This window comes from Halyomorpha halys, unplaced genomic scaffold, assembly GCF_000696795.3.
Source record: "Halyomorpha halys isolate HHAL.00 unplaced genomic scaffold, Hhal_1.1 Scaffold644.1, whole genome shotgun sequence".
Classification (NCBI taxonomy): domain Eukaryota; kingdom Metazoa; phylum Arthropoda; class Insecta; order Hemiptera; family Pentatomidae; genus Halyomorpha; species Halyomorpha halys.
In genome coordinates, this window is record NW_027104642.1 from 362,718 (window position 1) to 384,887 (window position 22,170).

The window sequence follows — 22,170 nt, forward strand, 5'->3', positions numbered from 1 at the left end:
TTAATTTAATTAAATTATTGTAAATGCCTGTTCTGATTGTCTAGTAACCATACGCCCTGAGATTAAGAGTCTCTCTCTTTCTTTTTATATAATAAAATTAAGAGTCTTTTATATTATTGAATTTGAATAAATTTTATTATCCATTTGATATTTGTGTTCTCAATTAGAACCCAAGTTATCTTTTATATTTGAAAAAAGTTTAAAAACTATTCAGATTCAATTTTATTTTATTTTTAATTTTTTTAAATTATTACAATATATACTGGAATCATGTATATTTCAATGATATTTTATATTATTCTTGGGACTATATTGGTAAATTTGAAAATTTAGCTATATAAATTGGTGGCTTCTTTAAAAATTGAAACTAAAATAATTTTATATATATGTTCAATTCTTAATAAAAAGGTTGATATGACCTAATGCGATTAACAATAAATTTTAAAATTAACCGACTTTCGCAAATAATATATAACCAGTTTTATTATAATAATTCCAGAAACGAAAAATTAGAAACAGAGGACGTGAATGGAAGCGAAGTATCCCTTGAAAAACACCTGGTAGTGTTGAACTGGCAGAAAAAAACTCTAACCTTCCTACCCCTCCCCTACCCCGAGTGAAGCCGCTGCAAAAACTGTTTCGCCGAATGTTCCTATAGGTAACTAAATGTTAGGCATGTTTATGCTTTGATGTTTAATTATATTCCTACTGCTGGGTCCACTTCCTTTGATCTTGTACTTGTATATACTAAAATTACAAAGAAGTTCTTTAAACAAAGAGAACTTGTTTATTGCCTGTCTTCGTTTCACACAACGCTCTAGTAGGTAATTGCTAGATTAGAGTTAATCTTTGTTTACACCACATTCAATGTATTTCCCAGACAACTTATAATGGATTTTAAATAAGTATTGAAGCTATAATTTATAAGATCAAGTGAATGTTTCTACAATAGTATGATAAGTTTTTTGGTGCCTTAAGCAATTCCACATTCTCCCCCAAAAAAGTAGGAATATCATTGTTTATTAACCAATTTACTAAAAATTGCTCAAATATATTTTATCTTTAATTTATTATAAAAATTCCATAGCCCAAGAAATAATGCAAAATCCATTGAGATAACGTTTTACGTTATATAAAGATGGATAAGGGTGTTCTGATAAAATGACAAAATATTTACAATAGCTATCACAGTAAAAGTTGTTGAAAATTTCTTTGAAAAAAAAAAAAAAGTAGTCGTTATAAAAGCCTTTGGGAAAGTAATTAGTTAAAGCAGGGAACAAAATCTGCTTATCATACTTCACTGTGAAATAGGAAATGAGATAGAGCGTTATTATTTCAAATGTTTTGATGTCTTCAGAAATTATTCACTATAGCCCTACTTGGCAACTTTTGTTCTACAGACAGGAAAATTTTAAACTATTAGCATACATAATTCAAAAATTTATTTTAAAAAAGAGAATTAACTGAACGATTCAAGTTATAAGAGCATTATGATTGTTAAATTTATTTTACTGACATTTCGGCCCACAATTGCTCGATGACTAAGAAACATAAATTATTTTTATTAGTTTAAAATAAGATTTCATAATTTATTTTCTTTTTCTCTGATCATACTTTGGCACCATCCTCATTACTTGATGTACCATTGTACAAATTTTGTATTTTTAAAATTTTTGTTCCTATCAATTAAATTATTAAATCATTTAAATTCTGCTAAGGACCTAAATCATGAGAAGTAGAAATAATTGTATTCTATTCTATACAATTAACAGTTTTTTTTTTTAATGAAAAAAAGTCAACGCCCCAGGCCGGATTCAAATAGACGCCACCCCCAGATCTCATCGATAGACCTAGGCCTAACCATCTGAGCAACAGACAGCAATGCATAAACATCATATTTGTCCTAACAAAGCCACATTCATTGATAAAACGTGACCTCGATTTATATAGACCATTTTTAAAAGGTGAATTGAAACTAATAATTTAAAATATTTACTAAAGAGATCTAAAATATTCCACATTTGATATTGGCGCAATTTATAGAGATGCATCAAGTTGTATCATCAGCGATCGGAACAGACAAGAACGGAGACAGGCCATCCGACAAGTCTGACCGAAAACCGGTCCTACCGACATTATTCACTGTCTGCTCGGCCAATTACGTCGGCATCCGCCATTGGCCCTGAATTGCAGCGTGGAAAAATAACACTCAGGTACATGGGCGATTCCTCTGGAGGACAAACACAGGGCGTACCGCAGGAGCACTTCTTTAGGCCTTGACCTTATTGCTCATCAGAGTACCCTCTACACTTATAAAATTAGTTTTTTTCGTAACATTAAATACATTAATCTAAAACTAATTACCTCATTTCAATATTCTTTTTTTAGCACAAAAAAGTTACAAATGTCCGGGTATACAATTTGTCAAATTGTATTTGTAAAATTTGTGTTTAACATCCTTCCAAACTAATTTTTTTTTTTTTTATGAATATTATCTAATGCAATATTAATATATAACAGGAAACTAGAGAAGTTGTTTGTGTTTTAGGCAACATAATCATATTGGCTATATAACGATAAAAAATACAAATTGTATTTTATGACATTAATTCCAAACCTATCCATATTTCACCAAATTCAGGTATCTTCAATAATATAATGTTCATTGCGAAATGCAGTAAATAATACAATATCTTAATGAGTCAGGTGTTGCATTCCATGCTGTTGATTACAAAAAATAAACACAATGCAGACAGGAACTACAAAACTCACTTCCATAAACGGTGTGAAGTTAATTTTGTGGGATGTGCTATGTTCTCTATACTATTATGTAGCAAACCAATTGTTGTGTACTAACTTACAAATCATGAATTCACAATGAAATCATAATAAAAATTAGTCTTGAGAGACTAAATGCATTTAATTTGAAATTATTATAAATGAGATTTACATTTTAATAAGTTTATCAATTTTAATTTTTATAATTTCATACAATAAACTTAAATAGGTCAATTAAGTAGGATCGCCTTAATTCATGGGAGCAAATTAATTTAGATTAAAGAAGAACTTCTTGGAGAGTACTCAATACCTGCTCAGTGAGTACATGCTCTTTCGATGGGTTCAGGAAAAAACCTGGTTGTTGAGGGTAGATGCTGACCGTTTCGCCTTCTTGTATAACTGCTAGTCAAGAAACAATATATTCTTATCAAGAACTGAACTAACACCATTTATGGAATGGTGTGTAGTAAAAATTTAGTTTTATTAGTGCTTTTGTTATGCATTGCCTCATGAAACCTTGTTTTAATGAAGGAACACTGAATTAAAACACACCTCGATTGCTTTCATAATAGCTATTCAAGCTCAAAATTGTTAGTAAGTATTAGATGTATTGTAAAAAAAAAAAAAGATGAAAACAACAACATTAAAAAATCCTAATTTTAATGAGCAGCTCGTTACCTGGTCAATTGAGCTTGGGGTACACACCAGACCTGCAGTGCGTATTCAGGCTGATTCAGAACCAGCTCTAACGTACTCATTACAACGGATAGAAAAGCTTGCTGATGTTTTTTTCGCTACAATGAGAAGAATTCTGTTCATTCTGTGCACCTTCAGATGAACCAACTGTTGGTCAGCTTACGAGGTTCGTCCCTAACAAATGACTTGTGTCAATAAATTAAGAAATCATATCTTTGTATGAAATCTACTCCATAGCACACTAATCATGCACAACTGCAACAAAAGACAGATGAAGAACCCAAAAAAAAAAAAAATAATAAAAGTGAGAGAGAAAATTATTACTATAAATAACAACTACTGTAGCTAAATATAAAACAAGCAATATTTCAACTAAAAGCACAGTAACAAAAACAATTTTTCATTCATCGATATATGAAAACAGACATTTTTTTCTTTGGATAACCAATTAATAGATCCAGTTAAATCATATATTCATCAGTGGAGAAGATGGTCAGGGAGAGAGGGAGGGGTGCGTTCACCAAAAAAAACACACACACAAACAAAAAATAATTTATTCGTGCCAATGTTTCGACCAGAGTTTCAGGTCTTCATCAGGGAGCTTGCAGCAGAGATTCTGGCTAAACTGTTTATTTTGGTGAGTTCAGCCAGAATCTCTGCTTCGAGCTCTCCCTAATGAAGTTTTTTTTTGCTGACAGCACCCCCCCCCTCCGACCATCTTCTCCACTTATTAATCTACGGTTAAATATCTCTACCTCATGTATTCATCATATTTTCTGAGAAATGCTAAGCGTATAAAGTACTGTTTATAAAAATTATGAATATATTATCAATTATATAAATATATCAAAAAAAAAAAAAGTTCTGAAATATTTTTCAAAATCCAATCAATATTCAAAGATTTCCACAATTTTTGAACCTCTCAACAAAAAAAGCTATGGAAATTAGCAAGTAACTGAAATGTGAGAAAATGATTCTATTGTTAATAATTTTCTATATCTTTGTATTTTTTCAAGTTATACTCTAATTACTTATCGGAACAATAGTCAATCATCTACCCCATCCTATAATTATATTAGAATAAAATACATCTTATCAACCTTCACATGCATTTCTACATTTACATATTTATTGATTATATTACACTGTATAACAATAATCTTAATAAATGGAAAAAACCCAAATATCAATATATTTTTATAATCATCATTTTTTTTTTTTTTCGGCCAAAACTCCCATTGAAGTCCTATACAACTTGACCATGGTTGGGGGTAAAAGTTTTTTATTTTGTGGGACCGCCACTAAATGAAAAAAGTCAACTCACCAGGCCGGATTAGGATCAAAGTGGAAAGACTGTGTCTTAACCACTGAACTACCCCTTATTTAATCTTAGTCATTCATTTAAGGAATTAGTTTTTATATTAAATTTTTAACATTACCCTGAAATTAATGTGATAATATATTATATTAGAAAAGCCGTAATTCTTAATTAAAATATTTAATTTTAAAATTATAACTTTTTTTAAATGCCCATACACTATGCTATGTGTAATTGGACCGTTGAAATTGTTAAATTTAGAAATGTATGTAGGATTGGACTAGATGCACAATTGTCCTCAAAGCTCACCAATAAGGGAATGCAGAAGTAAAAAGTAATGAGAATATTCCTTGAAAAAAAGAAAAATGTATTGTTAAATTAATGAAAATTTTGAATTCATGCATTCAATTTCTCTTCCATAATGTGAAAAAATCATTTCAGAACATAATTTTTTTTTCTTATTACAGAAAATATATCAGGCCTAATAACTTATGAATATTTTTAGTAGAAAGATGATATACAAATACACACATATTCTTCAATATTTAACGTTTAGCTAAAAGTTTACAATTTTATTATTTACTTTCAAGGAAAACACTTACTACGTATTAATTCATTAATTTATATATTTTGAATAACGTTTCCGACGTTCATCCAAAAAAATTTTTTTTATTCTGCATCTTATACACTCCTCATTTTAAGAAATTTGTCCAGACTATAAAATATCAATATATTGGTCTTAAAAGGTAATAAAAAATACATTAATAACTTTTGGACAAAATTTCATAAACTACCTTATAGTATATTTAACTAGACTGAATGCTGGTAGACATCTATATGTTTAATTGTTCCTGAGATAGAGTTTTGCATATCAAAAATGTTGTCCGAACAACCTACAACTTACAACCTACTTAGTTATAAGATTCCGAAAGAAAGGAAAGATTAGTTCCAGGAAGGCTGCTGCAACCTCGATAACTCTTAAGGTAGAGGGAGGGGGAGATCGAAGGGAAGGAGGTTCCAAGAATAAAAGAGCAATCACTGAAATATAGATAGAAAACCGATCGAAGAAATATTCCAATCCACAAAAGGCATTGTAAAGAGTTCCGCGTTCCCGGTGTTGAAGCGTTAAATCCTTAATAAAGTAAATTTAACTCATGATTCAGTCGATGAACAATTGAAATTACGGAGTGCATTTCCGACTCACACGAAGACTCGTTGCGTTCTAACAAGATCCAGAAGGCTGACACTTTGACGTCCTTCAGCTGTTTATATTTAGCCGAGGGGTCTCCGTCCAACCAATGGCAAGGGAGTGAGAAGCGATCTTGTTTACCACTTCCTAATTCGTAGCACCTCATTCCAATAGGTCCTATCTAAATTGTAATTTTTTTTTATTTTATAAATTACATCCTATAAATTGTATTTATTTATTCAAATAATTATTTTATTAATACATTTGCTGTGCAAGACATGTAGAAAAAAGCAATGCTCACAGAATAGGAAAACCTCACAACTGAAAATATATCAATTTTATCTTTTATTAAAAATTGTAAAGTTTCCTCAAAACTATTATATTTTATAAAATATAAAATTAAAGAAAAATCTTGAATGTTTTGATTATGCAAATAAAATTGAGAAGGTAAAACGTAGCTGTAATCCACTAAAAATAGCATGTAAACTAAGTTTATACGTTTTCCTTTTTTTAATCCCGAATTAAATAACAAACTATACATACATGTCGATGTATATCATATACATGCATATAAATATCTGTGTGTGAACTGTCTAGTAACCGTGGCCACATAATCCATCCCGAAATAAAAACTGCGTAATGGTATCCGCTGTGACTTAGATTTAGGGGATAGATATATCAATTGCTCCTTATATTGAGTTGTCAATAGCCGTATATTATTGTTTCAATGAGATGGGTGACAGGACGTATCAGATCCACGAAAACGATTGCAGCTGTGTAAACAAGAGCATCAATTCAAAACTAATCAAATGACATTTAAAGAAGTTAGAAATAAAACAACTGCAGAGATCACCTGGCATTTCATTAGCACATTAATTCGTTGCGATAGTTGCTGAAGGCAATGCGATAGTGAAATATGTAGATTAGAGATTGTTATAGACCCCTCATTGTTCGCAAAACTTTCTACACTTTCTACTAGCTTGAAAAATGATAACGTATATACCCAATGTAGTTTCAAGATGGGTATAAAACCTTAGAATATGGGACTTCTAATCTATCATAGGAATACTATGGAATTGTTAATTTTAATGTAGAGGTTTAAGTGCATTATCGTCTTTATCTGCAAATCCTATATGATAGGCCACTAAAATTAGACCGTTGGGTCTAATTTTAGTATCATACATTAATTCCATTGATGGAAAAAGACGTTGGAAAGCTGAATATCGTTTTAATTGCTTAATGTGAACGACAAATACAAATATTAGTCCAAGAAAAGTGTCAAAGAAATCAGAAAGATGTAACGAGGTCAAATACAAATCCTCGATTCCGGTATCAGCGGTTTTGCCAAACCTATGTTGTATTAATACTCGATGTCAGACCTGATAGGACCCTTCCATTTACGTTTCGGACTCGGAAAGAGTGTTCGTAAGGTAATTACTTTAATTTTAAGATATTTGCTTAATTTTTCAACAGCCTTGTATTAAAGTCGATAGCCTAACTTGTAAAAATCATATAATCGGCCTAGAACGTTAATGTCAACAAGCCTAAAACCAATTTCGGTTAAGGAGGAAGAGAAAGAAGAAGAAAAAAAAAAACCGTGCCCGTGTAGGCCTCATATTTCCGTGACAACGTATACTCTATGCTAATATTACATGATTTATAAGACGTTGTCACGTCAAAAATAAAAGTTTATATAAGTAAAATGTTTAAATGGTTACTATAGTTATCCAATAATGTTTTGTATTAAATGTAAACAAAACAATCTACTTCCGTTACGGGACACTTTTTCTAACATTGCATCCCGCAAAATGATTTATAAGACGTTGTCACGTCAAAATTTTTATTAACTTATTAACTTTCGCAAGAGTATTGAATTATTAAAATTTTAAGAATATTTTACACACAAAAGTATAACTTTTTTTTATTCAATCCATACATCAATAATAAGTAATACAAATTGTTATATTTATAACAATATTGAGATTCAGTTAAATTAAAATAAACGAAAAAGTGTCTTAATTAACGAAAGCTTTGTTTAAAAGTGTTTTGGTTAAATATGATGAGGGAAAATAACTTCAAGGGTAGATTGAATTCTAGTACACTATCCAGGTTTGGCAAATGTTTACAAAGTGATATGTCTACACATAAGAGTTCAGCATTATTCTGATAAGAAAACCAAGATGATATAATAATAATTATAGCGAAAAAAGTTTACTTTATTGAATAAAAGAAGAGAACTGGAATCAACTATACTGACCTGCCAACCACGGAAGCTCTCGGCATTTGTATTATCAGTCTATTCATTACCTTTTGAAATATACATATATTTTACGATTCAACTGAACTAGGTATAGTAAAAGTAAAAAAAAAAAATAATAATGAAGCAGCTAACCTCGGTACTTAATAAGAATTAACTGCTAATAACAGGAGTTTTTATTTTATTTCATTATTCTGATTTATTATTATAACATAAATCATTCTCATCTTATCGAAATTAGAAATAAAAAATATAATTATTTCGTCTAAAACTTGAAGTTTTGACAAAAAAATAACAGGCGTAATCAAATATTACCTTTCATTCTCTGCCCGACAAACCATCATTAGCAATGAAATAAAGAAAGCGTTATAAGATCGGATCTAAGAATCTGTTTCTGGTCGGCGAGGAGTTGTGTAAGGTTGGCCGCATGATGAGATCCGCCCGCGTCCTGTCTCCAGATCAATAACCGACCTCACAATAGGCGAAGGACCGAAATTATCACCGCTTTTGGTCGAAGAGAATATCAGATCTGAGTCTGAACAGACCGGCCAATACGTCAACGGTAACATTGGAACAGTTAAATTTAACCAAATGGTAACGATTAATTAAAACTGTTACGTTGCGTATTAGGTAAATGGATTGGAAGCTATGTACCAGCAGGGAACGGAACTCGTACCCATTGAAGACCTGTTCATAATATTAACAGTAAATGAAGAATAAAAAAAATCGAATAATTTCTGTTAATAATATGCTATTGATAAAACATTACAAATGTATATAAAAAACAACAGAGGAAAAATGTTATGTATCTGATTATTTCCCTACAAATTGTACATGTATATCGTCAGATTGTGGGGTTAATTTATTACAGAAATTTTAAAAATTAAAATGGATTTAGTGAATGACACAATTTCTTCCTTATTAAACTATAATAGTTTATTTCATATCATACAGCAACGTTTCGAAAATTAATTAAATAGAATTGAAAACGATAATAATTAATTAACTGTCTGCACACAATAAGTGATTTATAATTATTATCATTTCGAAATAGGCCATACCGAATTTTTCATTACCATCGAAGCGATAGTATTGGTCCATAGACATCAAACTTTTTGTGTGGCCCACCCGTGGGAAGAAAGGCGCAAAAAAGCTAAGAGGGAAAGAAGAGACCTCCTGAATTTTGGGTGCTTAGTTCATCAAAAAGATATTCATAGCTTATCTGCTATTTTTCATTCTCCTCCAATCATCTGAGTTAAAAAAAAAATGTTAATATTATATTATTTATTATTAGATTAATTATTGGATAATTTCTTCTCGGAGTATACAGCTAAGTGTGATTATCAAGTTGTTCCAAGTCTTTTCATTTACTAAGTCAACTTTTTGACAGGGGGTAACTTGGTATCCGAAAATTGGGGATATTTTTCCGAAGTAAAACTGTTCATATATTTGTTTCTAGGTCTCTCCATGTTTTGTTTGGATCGATATTGAACACAAACTTCTGTTTCGACATATTTCTTAACATCTTACTTAACTTTAATTGTAAGGGAAAATTTTCATTAGGTTTGGAAAAACTAAATATCGGTTTTTTTGGGGGTTATTTCAAGAATCGTGGAATAAAAAAATTGATTTTACTCCTTTATCTCTTAAGCGTTTCATTTGTTGCATGAAGACAGCCTTAAATTGGACCAGCAATTAATTCTCAGAATTTCAAGTCGTAAAAATTCTCCCAACGAATCCCATAAACTTCGATTCACTTTTTGATGAAAAATAAATAAAATATCCAGAAATCAACTTACTACAAAATACGGGATTTTTATTTACTTATATTCTAACGAAGTTGAATTACATATTGCAGACTTTTATGACTCCCACTTGTGCCAAAAAATGTATAATATCTGACAAAAATTCCAAGATCTCATAATTCTTCCCTCTTAGCTTGCTTGCATGAAGAGAAAACAATAAAACATGTACGTTTGAAAGAATTGTACTTGAACTAAAGAGCCAAATTTTATTAGTCGACTTCAAGTTAAAAACATTTCACAAACGATATAAATATGCAGTAAATATCTTGTCATTGATAATATGTAATATTAACTAGTATATAGTTAAGTTCCGGTTTGTGCCGATACTTTATTATCCATTAACTGTACTAATTGCACTACTTTTGATTGTATTATTAGAAAAAAAAAAGAATTTAGTATAGTAATTATAAATTTATATTGTTGAAAATCAAAATTAAGAAAATAGAAAACTAAAATTTAATTAATTAAACTCACATTTTCTGAGTTTAAAATCTTTTTCGGACTTTTCCTGTTCTGATGGCATTAACACACAGTTTTACATTAAAAATATTAACTAGGATTCCTTTCTAGTATAATCATAATTAATAGATAAATATTTGAACGTGTAATGCAATTTTAACAAAAAAAAAAAATTAAACTACATTATCATTAACGTTTTTTTCACATTATTTGATATCTTAGTTTCCCTTTTTCCTTTACGTCACTAACATATAATCTTAATTTGGAAAATAAGAAATGAAACGGCAATCTGGACTTATTTTGATCTTTCTATAGGAAGTGTACTTCTAATTGGTAATTAAGTATTTATTAACTTTAATAATAATTTATTCTAGTTTCAATGATCAGTAAAACAATATCGGTCATAGAAATTAATTATAATTAAAAAATGTATATTTGAATATATTAACCACAATTGACAATAATGTTAACCAAAAGAAAATTTATTCGGCGGAGACGGTGAAGTGAGGGAATATAGAACTGCTGAATGGCCCTCTGACCTTTAGATATAACTCCCAGCTACATCGAAGGCTGTAGGAGGATCTAGGTAAATGTCAACGGTTTTTTCCCCCTTTTTTTACCCAGCAACCGTTGTCTTGTTAATTAATATTAATGTGATGAAGTTTGTAACGATCAGAAATTCAACTTTTCTTCCCGATGTTATGATGAAAAATTCTTTGATGTCAGTGTTTTACGACGAAACATCACATGGCTTATCTAGAATACGGTAGTTTAATGGATAAGGATTATCAAATAAATGATTTCTGAATGGAAGAAAAATGTTAAAATATAATTTTAAGAACATGAGCCCATTACTTGAGAAGTGGGGTAATAATTGCACCTTTTTTATTATTTTATGTGATGAGAAAATTTTGATAAGTAGAAACATTTAAGTTTCATTGCAGAATATTAGATGTAAGCAACCAAATTAGCTATGACGGAAAAGAGGATTATTTGGCCAAAATTTCAAAATGCATTTCCTATAATTTCTTCTTCGAGACTAAAAACATTTTAGTACTATGTCCATTTTTGGAATATAGATCAAGAAGTAGAATCTAATCATTAGAGGTCCAAAAACGGAAGTTGTGGTTTTCATAAAATAAAACAGGCGTCCCTGGGTCTAGTAAATCAATAGTAGTTTCCTGTGCGGGCAGGGAAACGGTTTTAGTGTTTTGAGGGGGGGAGAGGGGTGATCTATTTACCTGTTCCTGAATAAGTTATTCCCTTCCTACCCTTAGCCGAGTGTGTAATGAAGGGGCCGATGTGATAAGAAAAGGGGTATTTTATTCAGGGAAAGGGTGAAACGATGATGAGGCGGGCCAATTACTCCAATCATTTTGAAATTAGCCTTTTAAGTGAAATTGTTTTTAGATTACACTTTCGGAAAGGAAGAAAGGGGATGGTTAATAAGAAGGAAAGGGGAAGCTCCCTTAAGGAAGATTAAATTTTAACTTTTTGTAAGAAGAAACTGCAACAAGGCAATGTTATTATCTCAGATAGGAAAGAGTAATAAACCTGTCTACGTTTCACCAATTGAAGCATACTCACAAAATAATAATCAAACCCAAAATCATAATTAATTTAAAGAAGACTAATCACACACATATAATAATAGCATAGACAGTAGCCTAACAGTTCAACATATGCTCTATATTATAGTATAATACCACTATAAAGTCTATACATCACACCAAAACAGTTTAACGTACGGTTTATAGTTCTAAATCACTCTGAAATAGTTTAACATATACTTTGTATAAGTGGACAGTTCAACATATAATCTATAGTAGTTGATCTCGCTTAAATAGTTCAAAATATTTTTTATAGCTTTTTTTCACTAAACATACAACCTTCAGCAAAGCCCCCAAGGCTCAGAATCATAACGCCACTGTTATACAAATATAGCCTTTTGACTCTGGTATTCCCTGCCTGTATTTAAAGAACAAGCACTCATTAACAGTACCCGGTTGAAATGGATTCAGGTTTTGTAACCTGAATTTCTAAAAAGAAATATGAATGCTCCAAGATTGAGTTTTCCATTCAATTAATCACTCTTTCATCTAGCCCTACCCCTACCCAAGTCGATGGTTCTGAGTTACTCCGAGTGGAAATTTTGCACAAGGTCACGAGGTTAGAACCAAAATTATACTCCGAAACTCACATGAGTATCCACAACTTACATGCCCAAAAATTACTAACTTCGGTATAATCTCAAGGTAGAATGTACCTCTTCTCTTCCTGATATGCTAGAATCAAAGAATTTAATGTGAAACATATGTGGCTGATTTGCTTTTTTTTATTTTGAGTTTCAGGTATTCCTTATGTGTAACTCAAATAGGATTTATATTTCAGATAGAATATAAAATACAAATATTTTAATAAGATATTAACTGATCCTTAAATATAATATTACAATTTTTTTTCTTTAGAACTACTATTTTTATTTTGTTAAATCTTGCAATGTAGGAAAAAAGACAGGAAACTGGACGTCGATTCCGACTATTACAACATTTATTAGACAAACGGTCTAAACTTTTAATCTCAAAACGTTAACACCTAATGCTTGGAAAAAAACAATGTAATCGAAACTTAATAGTGCTAACCTAGTTGAAATATGTTTATCATGCATATCAAAAATGATTTAAGATTTTTTTTCAAATAAAAAAAAAATTATTTTTATTCATGAGTGGCTTCCACAGCCAGTGTCTCACTCTTCTTTCAAATACTACTCCTTTCCAATTTTATTATTACAAGGTTAATTATATTTACCTTAGGAAATACTTCAAAAATAAAAAATTTTGAAATCATAGATCTTAAATAAATTTAATATATATCCGGATTGACTCGCTATCGAGAGAAAAACTGTGAACTGAAGGGTAATTGTGACCCAGACAGGTCATTGCCCGAGTATGTGGTGGAAGTAACTGCCCTGGAAGACAGCCAGTTAATGTACTATCAAAATCGACCGACGTCAATGTATTTTTAATGAACAAAACGGCCGTATCAAATTGGATTCGTACGGTGTTGAAAACATTTCATGGAGATAGAATCCATCAGCACGTCTATAAATTTCAGTCAGTACTTAACAAATGGTTTTACTGTCATAAAATTAGTACGTTTGTTAGCAATTAATGAAATTAACACTTATAATAGTTATTTTAAGTTTTATTTTTTTAGTCTAAAATCTCTGAAAGATAAATACAATTGTATTATTTTTTTCTGTCAATGATTAATAAAAACATATAAAACTAAAACGCTCCTCGAGATGGTTATATTTAATTTTTTTTCAAAAATAGTTTTCTTATTTTTATCAATCGAATGCCACAACACTGGATAGCGAATTCGATACTGAATTTATCGTCAGAATTATCCTCCTTCTATATGTCTCTAGTATGAGTAGGTGGGATCCGCCCTCCACCCCTGAAGTTTACCAAGATACCTCATGAACTTAAAAATAACATAATATATAAGAAAACAAGACTTATATCTTATATACATAGTAGACCGAAGTAAGAAAATCTAATAAAATCCGAAGAAAAAATATACAATAAAACTTACATTTCCTAACAACTCCTAACTTTCAAAGTTACACAATTCAGTGGGGATCACAAGGCACTCCATCCCCTGGAGATGACGCCTTTGCAGGGAGTTTTAATTCTTCGATGTGAACCGTCTTCTGCTTCCACGGTTCTGCTAAGCTTTCAATGGTGACGATATGATGTTTCCTAATTACTGCCACCGTGACTGGCCGATCGTAACGCTGAACCTTTTTTTCCCTATTGGGACCTACTTTACGTTAAACCAACGTCCCTATTTCTATAGCTCTCGTCATGTCCTTGACACTAAAATTCAGCCGCGCTACGCGCTTACTCTTCTCTTTCTTAATCCTCTCTTTCACCTTGGCTCATAGTTTCTCGTTGTTTATGATTTCTCCTTATCCAGTCACCACACCATAGTAATCTCGCTGCCATGCGAGAACCCTTAAACATTTATGGAAAGATATAAATCCAGAGATCCTATGAATTAGGGAAGTGATTGTAGTCCGCGATTGCTCGGAACATTGCTTTGTCTGATTCCAACCCTTTATATACACGTAAGTAATCGCTGAGGGTACTAGACATAGAGTTCTATTCCCCCTCGGCTATTTATTGCGGTACCCGGGAATGTTGAGATGCTACGTCTCCTCCAGTATTCTCATATCTTTCAAGATGCAGCAAGCCGCATTATCGAACTTCCTCCGACCGTAGAATAAGATTCAACAAGGAACTCCATAAATTGACACCATGCTTGTAGAGCCCCATTCGCACCGCCTCTACAGACCCATCTCGCACGGGGTACGCCATGACCATCTTACTGAATAGCTCCATTACCGTCATCCATTTATACCCTTTCCACATGAAGGAATATGCTTGTAGATTGCTAAACGGTACTGCCGAGATCGGTGTTTCTTCCTGTCTCGTGCGAGGTGGATGCCGATCATACTCTAAGCTAAGGCAAATTGCGCCAATCCTATTGGTTCCTTCAACCAAAAGTACTTACGCTGTATTGCCTCCAGTGGCATGGATGACCGGTCCACCCCAATCTGTCCTCTTCGCCCTAATCTCTGTATTTTGTCCCTTATCACTGTGTTTCCCACGATTCCTTTAACTTTCCAACCCACTGCAAAACATTTGGTCGACCGTGTTCTCATTTACTTTCCGATAACCAATCACCACCCAATTATTTTCCCGCCCAGTGCTTTTTTCTTCCTCACTGCCAACAGCAGACTATTAGAGGGAGACGTACTGTCTACAATAATCCCCTGTCACCTCAGATTATCCAACCCGAATACCAGCGGGCAATGCCTTTCCTTAACATAGTTGCTCTATCCTGTTTCAAGGAAATTCGTGTACTGTTTTACCCGTTACTCCGAGGACCTCCCTTTTCTTGAAAAACATATCATTGTACTTGTTTAGGATTATTTCCCTCCAGTCCCAGCCTGCTTAATTGCCCCTACGTATACTCTTCCGTCCCATCAGATCTGTTGCTAGCTGTATTTTTTCCTTCTGATCCTAAAATATCCTAGCGCCCACTTTTAATAAAACTTAAAGGAAATAAAATTCTCATCAAGTTGGATCTTTTTACGTTTTTCTGTACGAGCAACCGCTCAAATAATTTATGTTGAGTGTAACAATCTTTCTGAAAAATGTTTTACCACTACTTTCGCAGTGTTAAGTAAGTTTTTTTTGTTTTCAAATGTTATATGTTCCAAGTGTCTGACCCCGCATTTTACATACCGTTTTCAGGCAGGGGGCCACTGGGTGCCCACTCTCCGCTCAATATTTAGATAACGGAAGACAATAAAAAAAATGAATAAGTCAAAACTTGTTAAAAATTTAATTTTCTGTAAATATTATATTAACCTTAAAGGAAGTACGTCACAAAGGAAACTAATATATATGTTTGTCTCTTTTGTTGACCTTTAACATTTAATAACTCCACACTTCGACTAGCATTTTTATTTCTAGGCTAACTTTGTACAAAAAGTGCCCAAAAAATTTGAACAATAGTCAGTCAATTTAATTATTTTTTTGTTGATTGACGTAGTTATTTTCTTGATTGTTATATTTAAATATATATCAACATTTAAGACTAGGATATAAAAGAAAAACGAAACAATTTGTTCTTAGTTAACGGTAACTTATAACTGATTTTAGCTGTAAATTTAAGTTTTTATATCTTTTATAATAATCGGTAGGATATATATTTTTTAAATAAATTATAGAAATGGTTGTAAATGTTCTATAAATTTAAAAATAAACAAGGTCAATTCAAGAAAATGTGGAAAGAACGCAGGTTCGAACGATCCTAAAGTTATATTAATTTTCTCCTTGGCGAAGGCCTTGGCGTGGTCAGTTTCGCGGATACGGGTCTACATTTCTCTGTCTATTTACATTTTAAGTGGAGCGGAGAACCTTAGGTATAATTTTATAGTGTAGATAATATTTTCTTAAAAAAAAAAAAATTTTAGGAAAGATAAGGTTCACATGTAACAAGTTTTTCTAAGACTCATTGGATTCTTACATTTCTTCATCTCAAACAACTCTATCAATTGTTTATCTCAAATATTAAGAGAATGGTTAATCGTACAAACGTAATAAGTTATAGCGAATTTAATTTCCTTTAAGGTTTATATCACCTCTTACTAAAAAGGAGGCATCGCAAACCTGTTTGAACTTTAATAAATTTACACGAGATATCATGAACAAGTCGAAATTTAGAAAGTCAAAACAAAGGTTCATATAAATTTTCCGATTTATATATTTCATTCATTTATATAGTTAGTTTTAGAACTTTTTAATAAACAAGTTATTTTTTTTTTTATATTATATTTTAACAAAGAATATTATCAATATAGTTATACTTTGGCTTGTTATAAGTTTTCTTCTCTGGGTGGATAACTCGTGCCTATTAATAAAAGTTAACTTAGTAAGTATTTGCTCTAAGTTTAAGGCTACTTCTTCAGAGACCCCATAGCATTTCTTGTAAATTTGACCTATTATGAATAGACTATATATAAAAAAAAATGTCGTTACAAATTAACACTCTGGACTTGAAAATAGCTGAGGGCCCGGGAGTTAGAAGCACGATTATCCGGTCATATTTCATGATCTATGCAGCAATTTGTATTGAGGATACTAATAAGATCCTGTTAGCTGTACCCGGCCTTTGTTCAACAATCGCGATAAGGACGTACCTGTCCAAAAATAGTATAAGCAACAATAGCAATTGACAGTGAATAATGATCTGTCTCAGAGGCCGTACCGAAAGGCCAAACTGCTCTAGGATATTTTAAACTACATGAAAATAGTTCAGGTAAAATTTAAACCGAAAATTATTCGGATACATGAGCTTATTATTTGTTTTATTAGCTTTAAAAGAGCTTTCTATTTGTTCACAATAATTACTTTATAAACTGAAATAATTAAAGAAGGGAATCTATAATTCCTAAAAAAAAAAAAAAAAAAAAAAAAATATTTAATTCATATGTAGCGCTTCGGATCATAAGTGACCATATCCAATTAGATGACAATTTTTTGTAAGAATTCAGCTTCTATTTTCATATCAAAATTTGCACACCCTGTTACATTTTCTATATACATGAATAAATGGGACTGGTTTGGCCGAGTGGGTCAAGGCGTTTGCAATAGGTAATCAAATTAAAGCAAAGTCGAGCGTGGTCAGTAATTGGAAGTGTGACGGAAACATGACGTAATTCGTGACGGAAAGTCACACTGCTTCCTTATTCGTTCTATGGACTTGTTAGGCCCATTGACCTGGATGAGCAAACTCACACAGAACGAACTTAGTTATGACCTTATCTTAGGGTTTTACTTTAATCAGAAATCGCGTTGTGGATCCCAGCATGTTAAATAGGCGCCTAGAGGTTTGGTCCATGGACAGTCTGCTTCAAAGAAAGAGATACAGGCCCTTGTTCGCCCGCTAAGCCTGACCAGCCACAATCCGTGGATTAAGACCATTTTTCACTGTCCTGAAGGAAATGGTTATGGAACTACTGGTGTTGTGCCCCTGCACCATAGAAACCATGGTCCGAAGAAATATGGGTTGGGTTACTCCGTACAGGTTTTCTGAATTCCCTCAAGCAATGTCTGTAAGAAGATCGTGCGGCTAAAAATCTTCATGGTCTTCAGTGCCAACCGAAAAAAAAGTTTAAATATATATATATATAATATGACATGTAGGGAGAGAGAGTTCAAGGGGTACCTATCACTATTATTGCCCTTAAGTATTTCAGATTATTATTGTAAATATATTAAAACAACAAATCATGTAATTTGGTTGTAAACAAGTTTAATTGTTTATAAATAAAAATTCACAAGGTCTTGAAAACAAAATAACTAATTTAAAATACGAAATTGACCTGAATTATCATTTGATATAATGCATTGTGTAACACGCGATCTTAATACGCTAAGTAGGTCGTCATGTTCCACTTTTTTTTATCATAAGTAGAACGCTTTTAAAGAAAAAAAAACTAATGGAAGAAAACAGGAAATTTAAAAAAAAATGATAGACTCTATATTTAAAAAAAAAAATATCTCTTTGAGACTAAATATTGTAATAAAACACATATTAATTTCAATTATGTTTATATTATACGTTTCAAAAAACATATATATTTTTTAACAATTATTTATATTTTCATTACTCCTATTTTTATATCTTCATATCTTCGTCACGAATCCGTTTATAAGTTTCAACAATATTTTTATTTTTTTTTCCATTAAAATGCTAGTTTAGTGCTGCCTTTTGGCTAAATGACTAGTTCAACTTTTGTCTACGATTAATAAGTTTTAACATTCCGTGATTCCGGATGAAAATTGGCAAAAGAGAGAAATAGTCATATTTCAGAAACTAGCAATATTTTGTTCGGTCCCGTCGCCTGGAAGCTATCAATCCAGATTCCTATAGTGCAGAGCTTGCAGAAAAATAGAAATATAACGAGTAAAATATCATTTGCAGATCATGTTTGTGAGCTAATAACATGGCCTAAATTTAAGGTAATATTGGATGCAATAATTTTGTTTAGTGGCTCTGATCTGAAAGGGTGTAGTACTCGATTCACAATGATACAGCCTATAAGGTAAAAATAAAGATCTTATGTAATCGAAAGACCGCTGGTTCAAAGGATACTACCAATTAATTTAGTGATGCAGTTAAAATTAACAATTACGATTAATTCTTCTAGCTTGATTACAAAAGAATAAAAACAGTTAATTGTGGATGTCTCGTGTAAAAAATTTATATAATTTGATTAATTTATAATTGCATTTTGTTAGTCTATTACTTTTATAATTACAAAGACCTATTTCTTCCATTGCACATAAAGAGGATTCGCTACTTTTTAAAAAAAAATTATTAACTCAATTATGCAAACTATAAGTGGTGTTCGTAATGGTGGTTTGTACCAATGTGAATAAATGTATCCAATCTCATCCGGAGTTACATTAATTAAATCGTAAAACACTTAAGGACAATCTTAAATTCAAATTTACACTCTTTAAATCAGACCAATTTGGACAAATGGAATTGAGCTCTGGGGCTCCACGAAACCATCAAATTCTTCCCGCATTCAATCGTTACAATCTAAAATCCTACGTAAAATCCTTGATGCTCCTTATTACGTCACATATAAACTCATTCATAAAGACCTTAACATCCCATTCGTTGCAGATTTGACCCAAAACAGATATACGTCTTTTCATTCCAAACTCCTTTACCATCCTAACCGATTAATTCTTAATCTTTCATCCTTAAAAATCCCTGATAATCCTCCGAGGCGTCTGAAAATAAGATGGCCATGGGACCTTCTAATTTATATTAATGTTTGAAGTACCGCCAATGGGTGGTTCCTTCCCAAGATTTTCAAGTATATATGAAACATACAACATATTTACCTATTGTATTATTTTGTACAGTTGGAAATTACATTAAATAAATAATTTTTAAAAAACATTTACACTCTACACAAGCTATTCTGTAGTTCAGTCAAAATTATTCAGTAAATTTTTATTTCAGATTGTCCTTGATGATGGGCGAGTTTGCAGAAACGTTGGACTTCTAAAGAAATTAAGAGTGTTTTGAGACTTAAATTGGATACAATTTATTTTCTTTAAACAATAATAACCAGTCTTGAGAAGGTGAAAAGATTATATATAATAATCTACATATATAAAATAATTATTTACAATATCATTTACAATTACAATAAATAATAATATAAAAAAATTAAATATCGAAATTAACTAATAGAGTGAAAGAAATAGAAAATGTTTTAGTTATTAAAAAGAAAAAGGATGTTATAGACGTTTTTCAAACTTTTTTTTTCAATTTAAAATCTTACAATCTTCCAATAATATATTCATGATTTAATAAATACTAAATACTTTATTACATTATAGGAGTAAACAAGCTGAACACTCTTTGCCTGTTAAAGGGGAAATACTCAGAGCGAGTTGTAAAATCGAAGAACCCGATGGTGAGGGGTGTAAGCATGCGCATAGCTTAAAATCTTCATTGCGTTTCGTCATATCGTCATGAATAACACCAGCTATTCAATTTCAAATTCATCTCATTATGAAATTTTAATCAAAATTATTTTTACTTACCTATAATTAAAAATAATATTTAATTACGAATGTTAAATAAATCATAAAATCTTGGGAGAAAAGAAAATGAAATAAACATATTTTTGTAACTTAATATATTGTTGTTTCATTAGGCTCATATTTATGGTATTGATAATTCATACAATATTGCTGCATAGATGTAAATGCTAACACTAAAATGTATTTAATAATACTACCATATATTATTTAGATACATAAATAAATAATAATATACAATGATGGAGCATGCCTTAGAATATAAGATGAGCAGAATTCCACTATTAGCAGCGCGAAGGCTACTGAACCTTGTAGCTCTCGCAACAGACAATTATACAACAGTTCACATTAATTGCTATTTATCCTTTTAATTTACTTCTATCCATTCTCCGTCTCAACCGCAGAAGGAGAAAATAGAGGAACTACGATTCGCTGCAAGGCATTTTTGCTGTAGTGTAGATCCAACACCAGAACAATAATTGGTGGATTTTTCTATGTCATATATTTCTTATTATTGCTTTGAAATCGATTGAGTAGGTAAGACACGACAAAAGCTCGATAAAGGTTGTTTTGCCGAGTCGGGTTCAGAGCAGATTAGCCGACTCAGTCAATGCAATCTTGCAATTTTCACCATATCCTGATATCGGTGACAGAGTGGATTTTTCCCCGAGCTAGGAAGCAAACTGATACGTGAAAAAAAAAATTGTATTTATTAAAACTGGTAAGTTAATCACAAAGTAATCAAGTACAAACAATACAACTAATAATAAAATAAATTGACAATATGTCATTGACAATTCCGGGATTATCACAATTCTTCAATAAATTGTCTCAGTTTTAATTAAATCTTGAGTTTATCTTATTTGTTACTCTATTTCCTTTAGGGAACTGGTAAATTATAAACAATTTATTAAACAATACGATGGTTGGCTAATTTTAAGAGATAATTTATCCAAGAAAAAAGTTGACGTTAACATAGTTGGTTAATAATTTTTAAACAATACATTAACTTCTGAAAGTCATGCAAAAAAAAAATCCTTTTTGCTAAATTTATTATTATTATTTTAAAACTTCGACCTCTTAACATTTCGGAGTAGTATTTACTTATTTAAGTTATCGAGAAACAATTGTAAAAACAAAATATTATCTGTTAGCAGTGCATTATAAAATCAACTATTAAAAAATTGTTATTATAATAAAATAACAATCAATTTTCTGATCAATCTTAGGGATAAACCGGAGATGGGAGCAGTAAACCTCAAAAAAACAATTTACCAACAAATTATCGAAAGAAACTGGTTAATAACTTCCAAATAATATCGTTTATGTAGTGAATTAAATTATATTTGTAATATCTTATTCTTCTGCAAGGTTTGAATATATACTAATAATATTTTTAATAGGAAATATTTTTTTAAAATAATCATACCTTTAAAATTTATTCACAACTGAAAGCATTATTT

General features: G+C 31.2%; 1 protein-coding gene across 8 annotated transcripts in view; it reads right to left on the bottom strand.

Annotated features, from left to right (window-relative positions):
* lilli (lilliputian) overlaps positions 1-22,170 on the bottom strand; it is a 508,119-nt gene that overhangs the window by 335,663 nt on the left and 150,286 nt on the right. For 3 of the 8 annotated variants that reach the window (XM_067045091.1, XM_067045138.1, XM_067045050.1), the window contains exon 1: positions 3,457-3,640. The exons of 4 other annotated variants lie outside the window; for them this stretch is intronic. Coding sequence is in view for 1 of the 4 variants with exons in the window: in XM_067045159.1 (XP_066901260.1) it covers positions 3,457-3,536 (80 nt within the window). In the remaining 3 variants the exon portion in view is untranslated. Of the gene's footprint in view, positions 1-3,456; positions 3,649-22,170 lie in introns of those variants that run through there. One more of the 8 variants, XM_067045159.1, reaches the window with a different exon arrangement.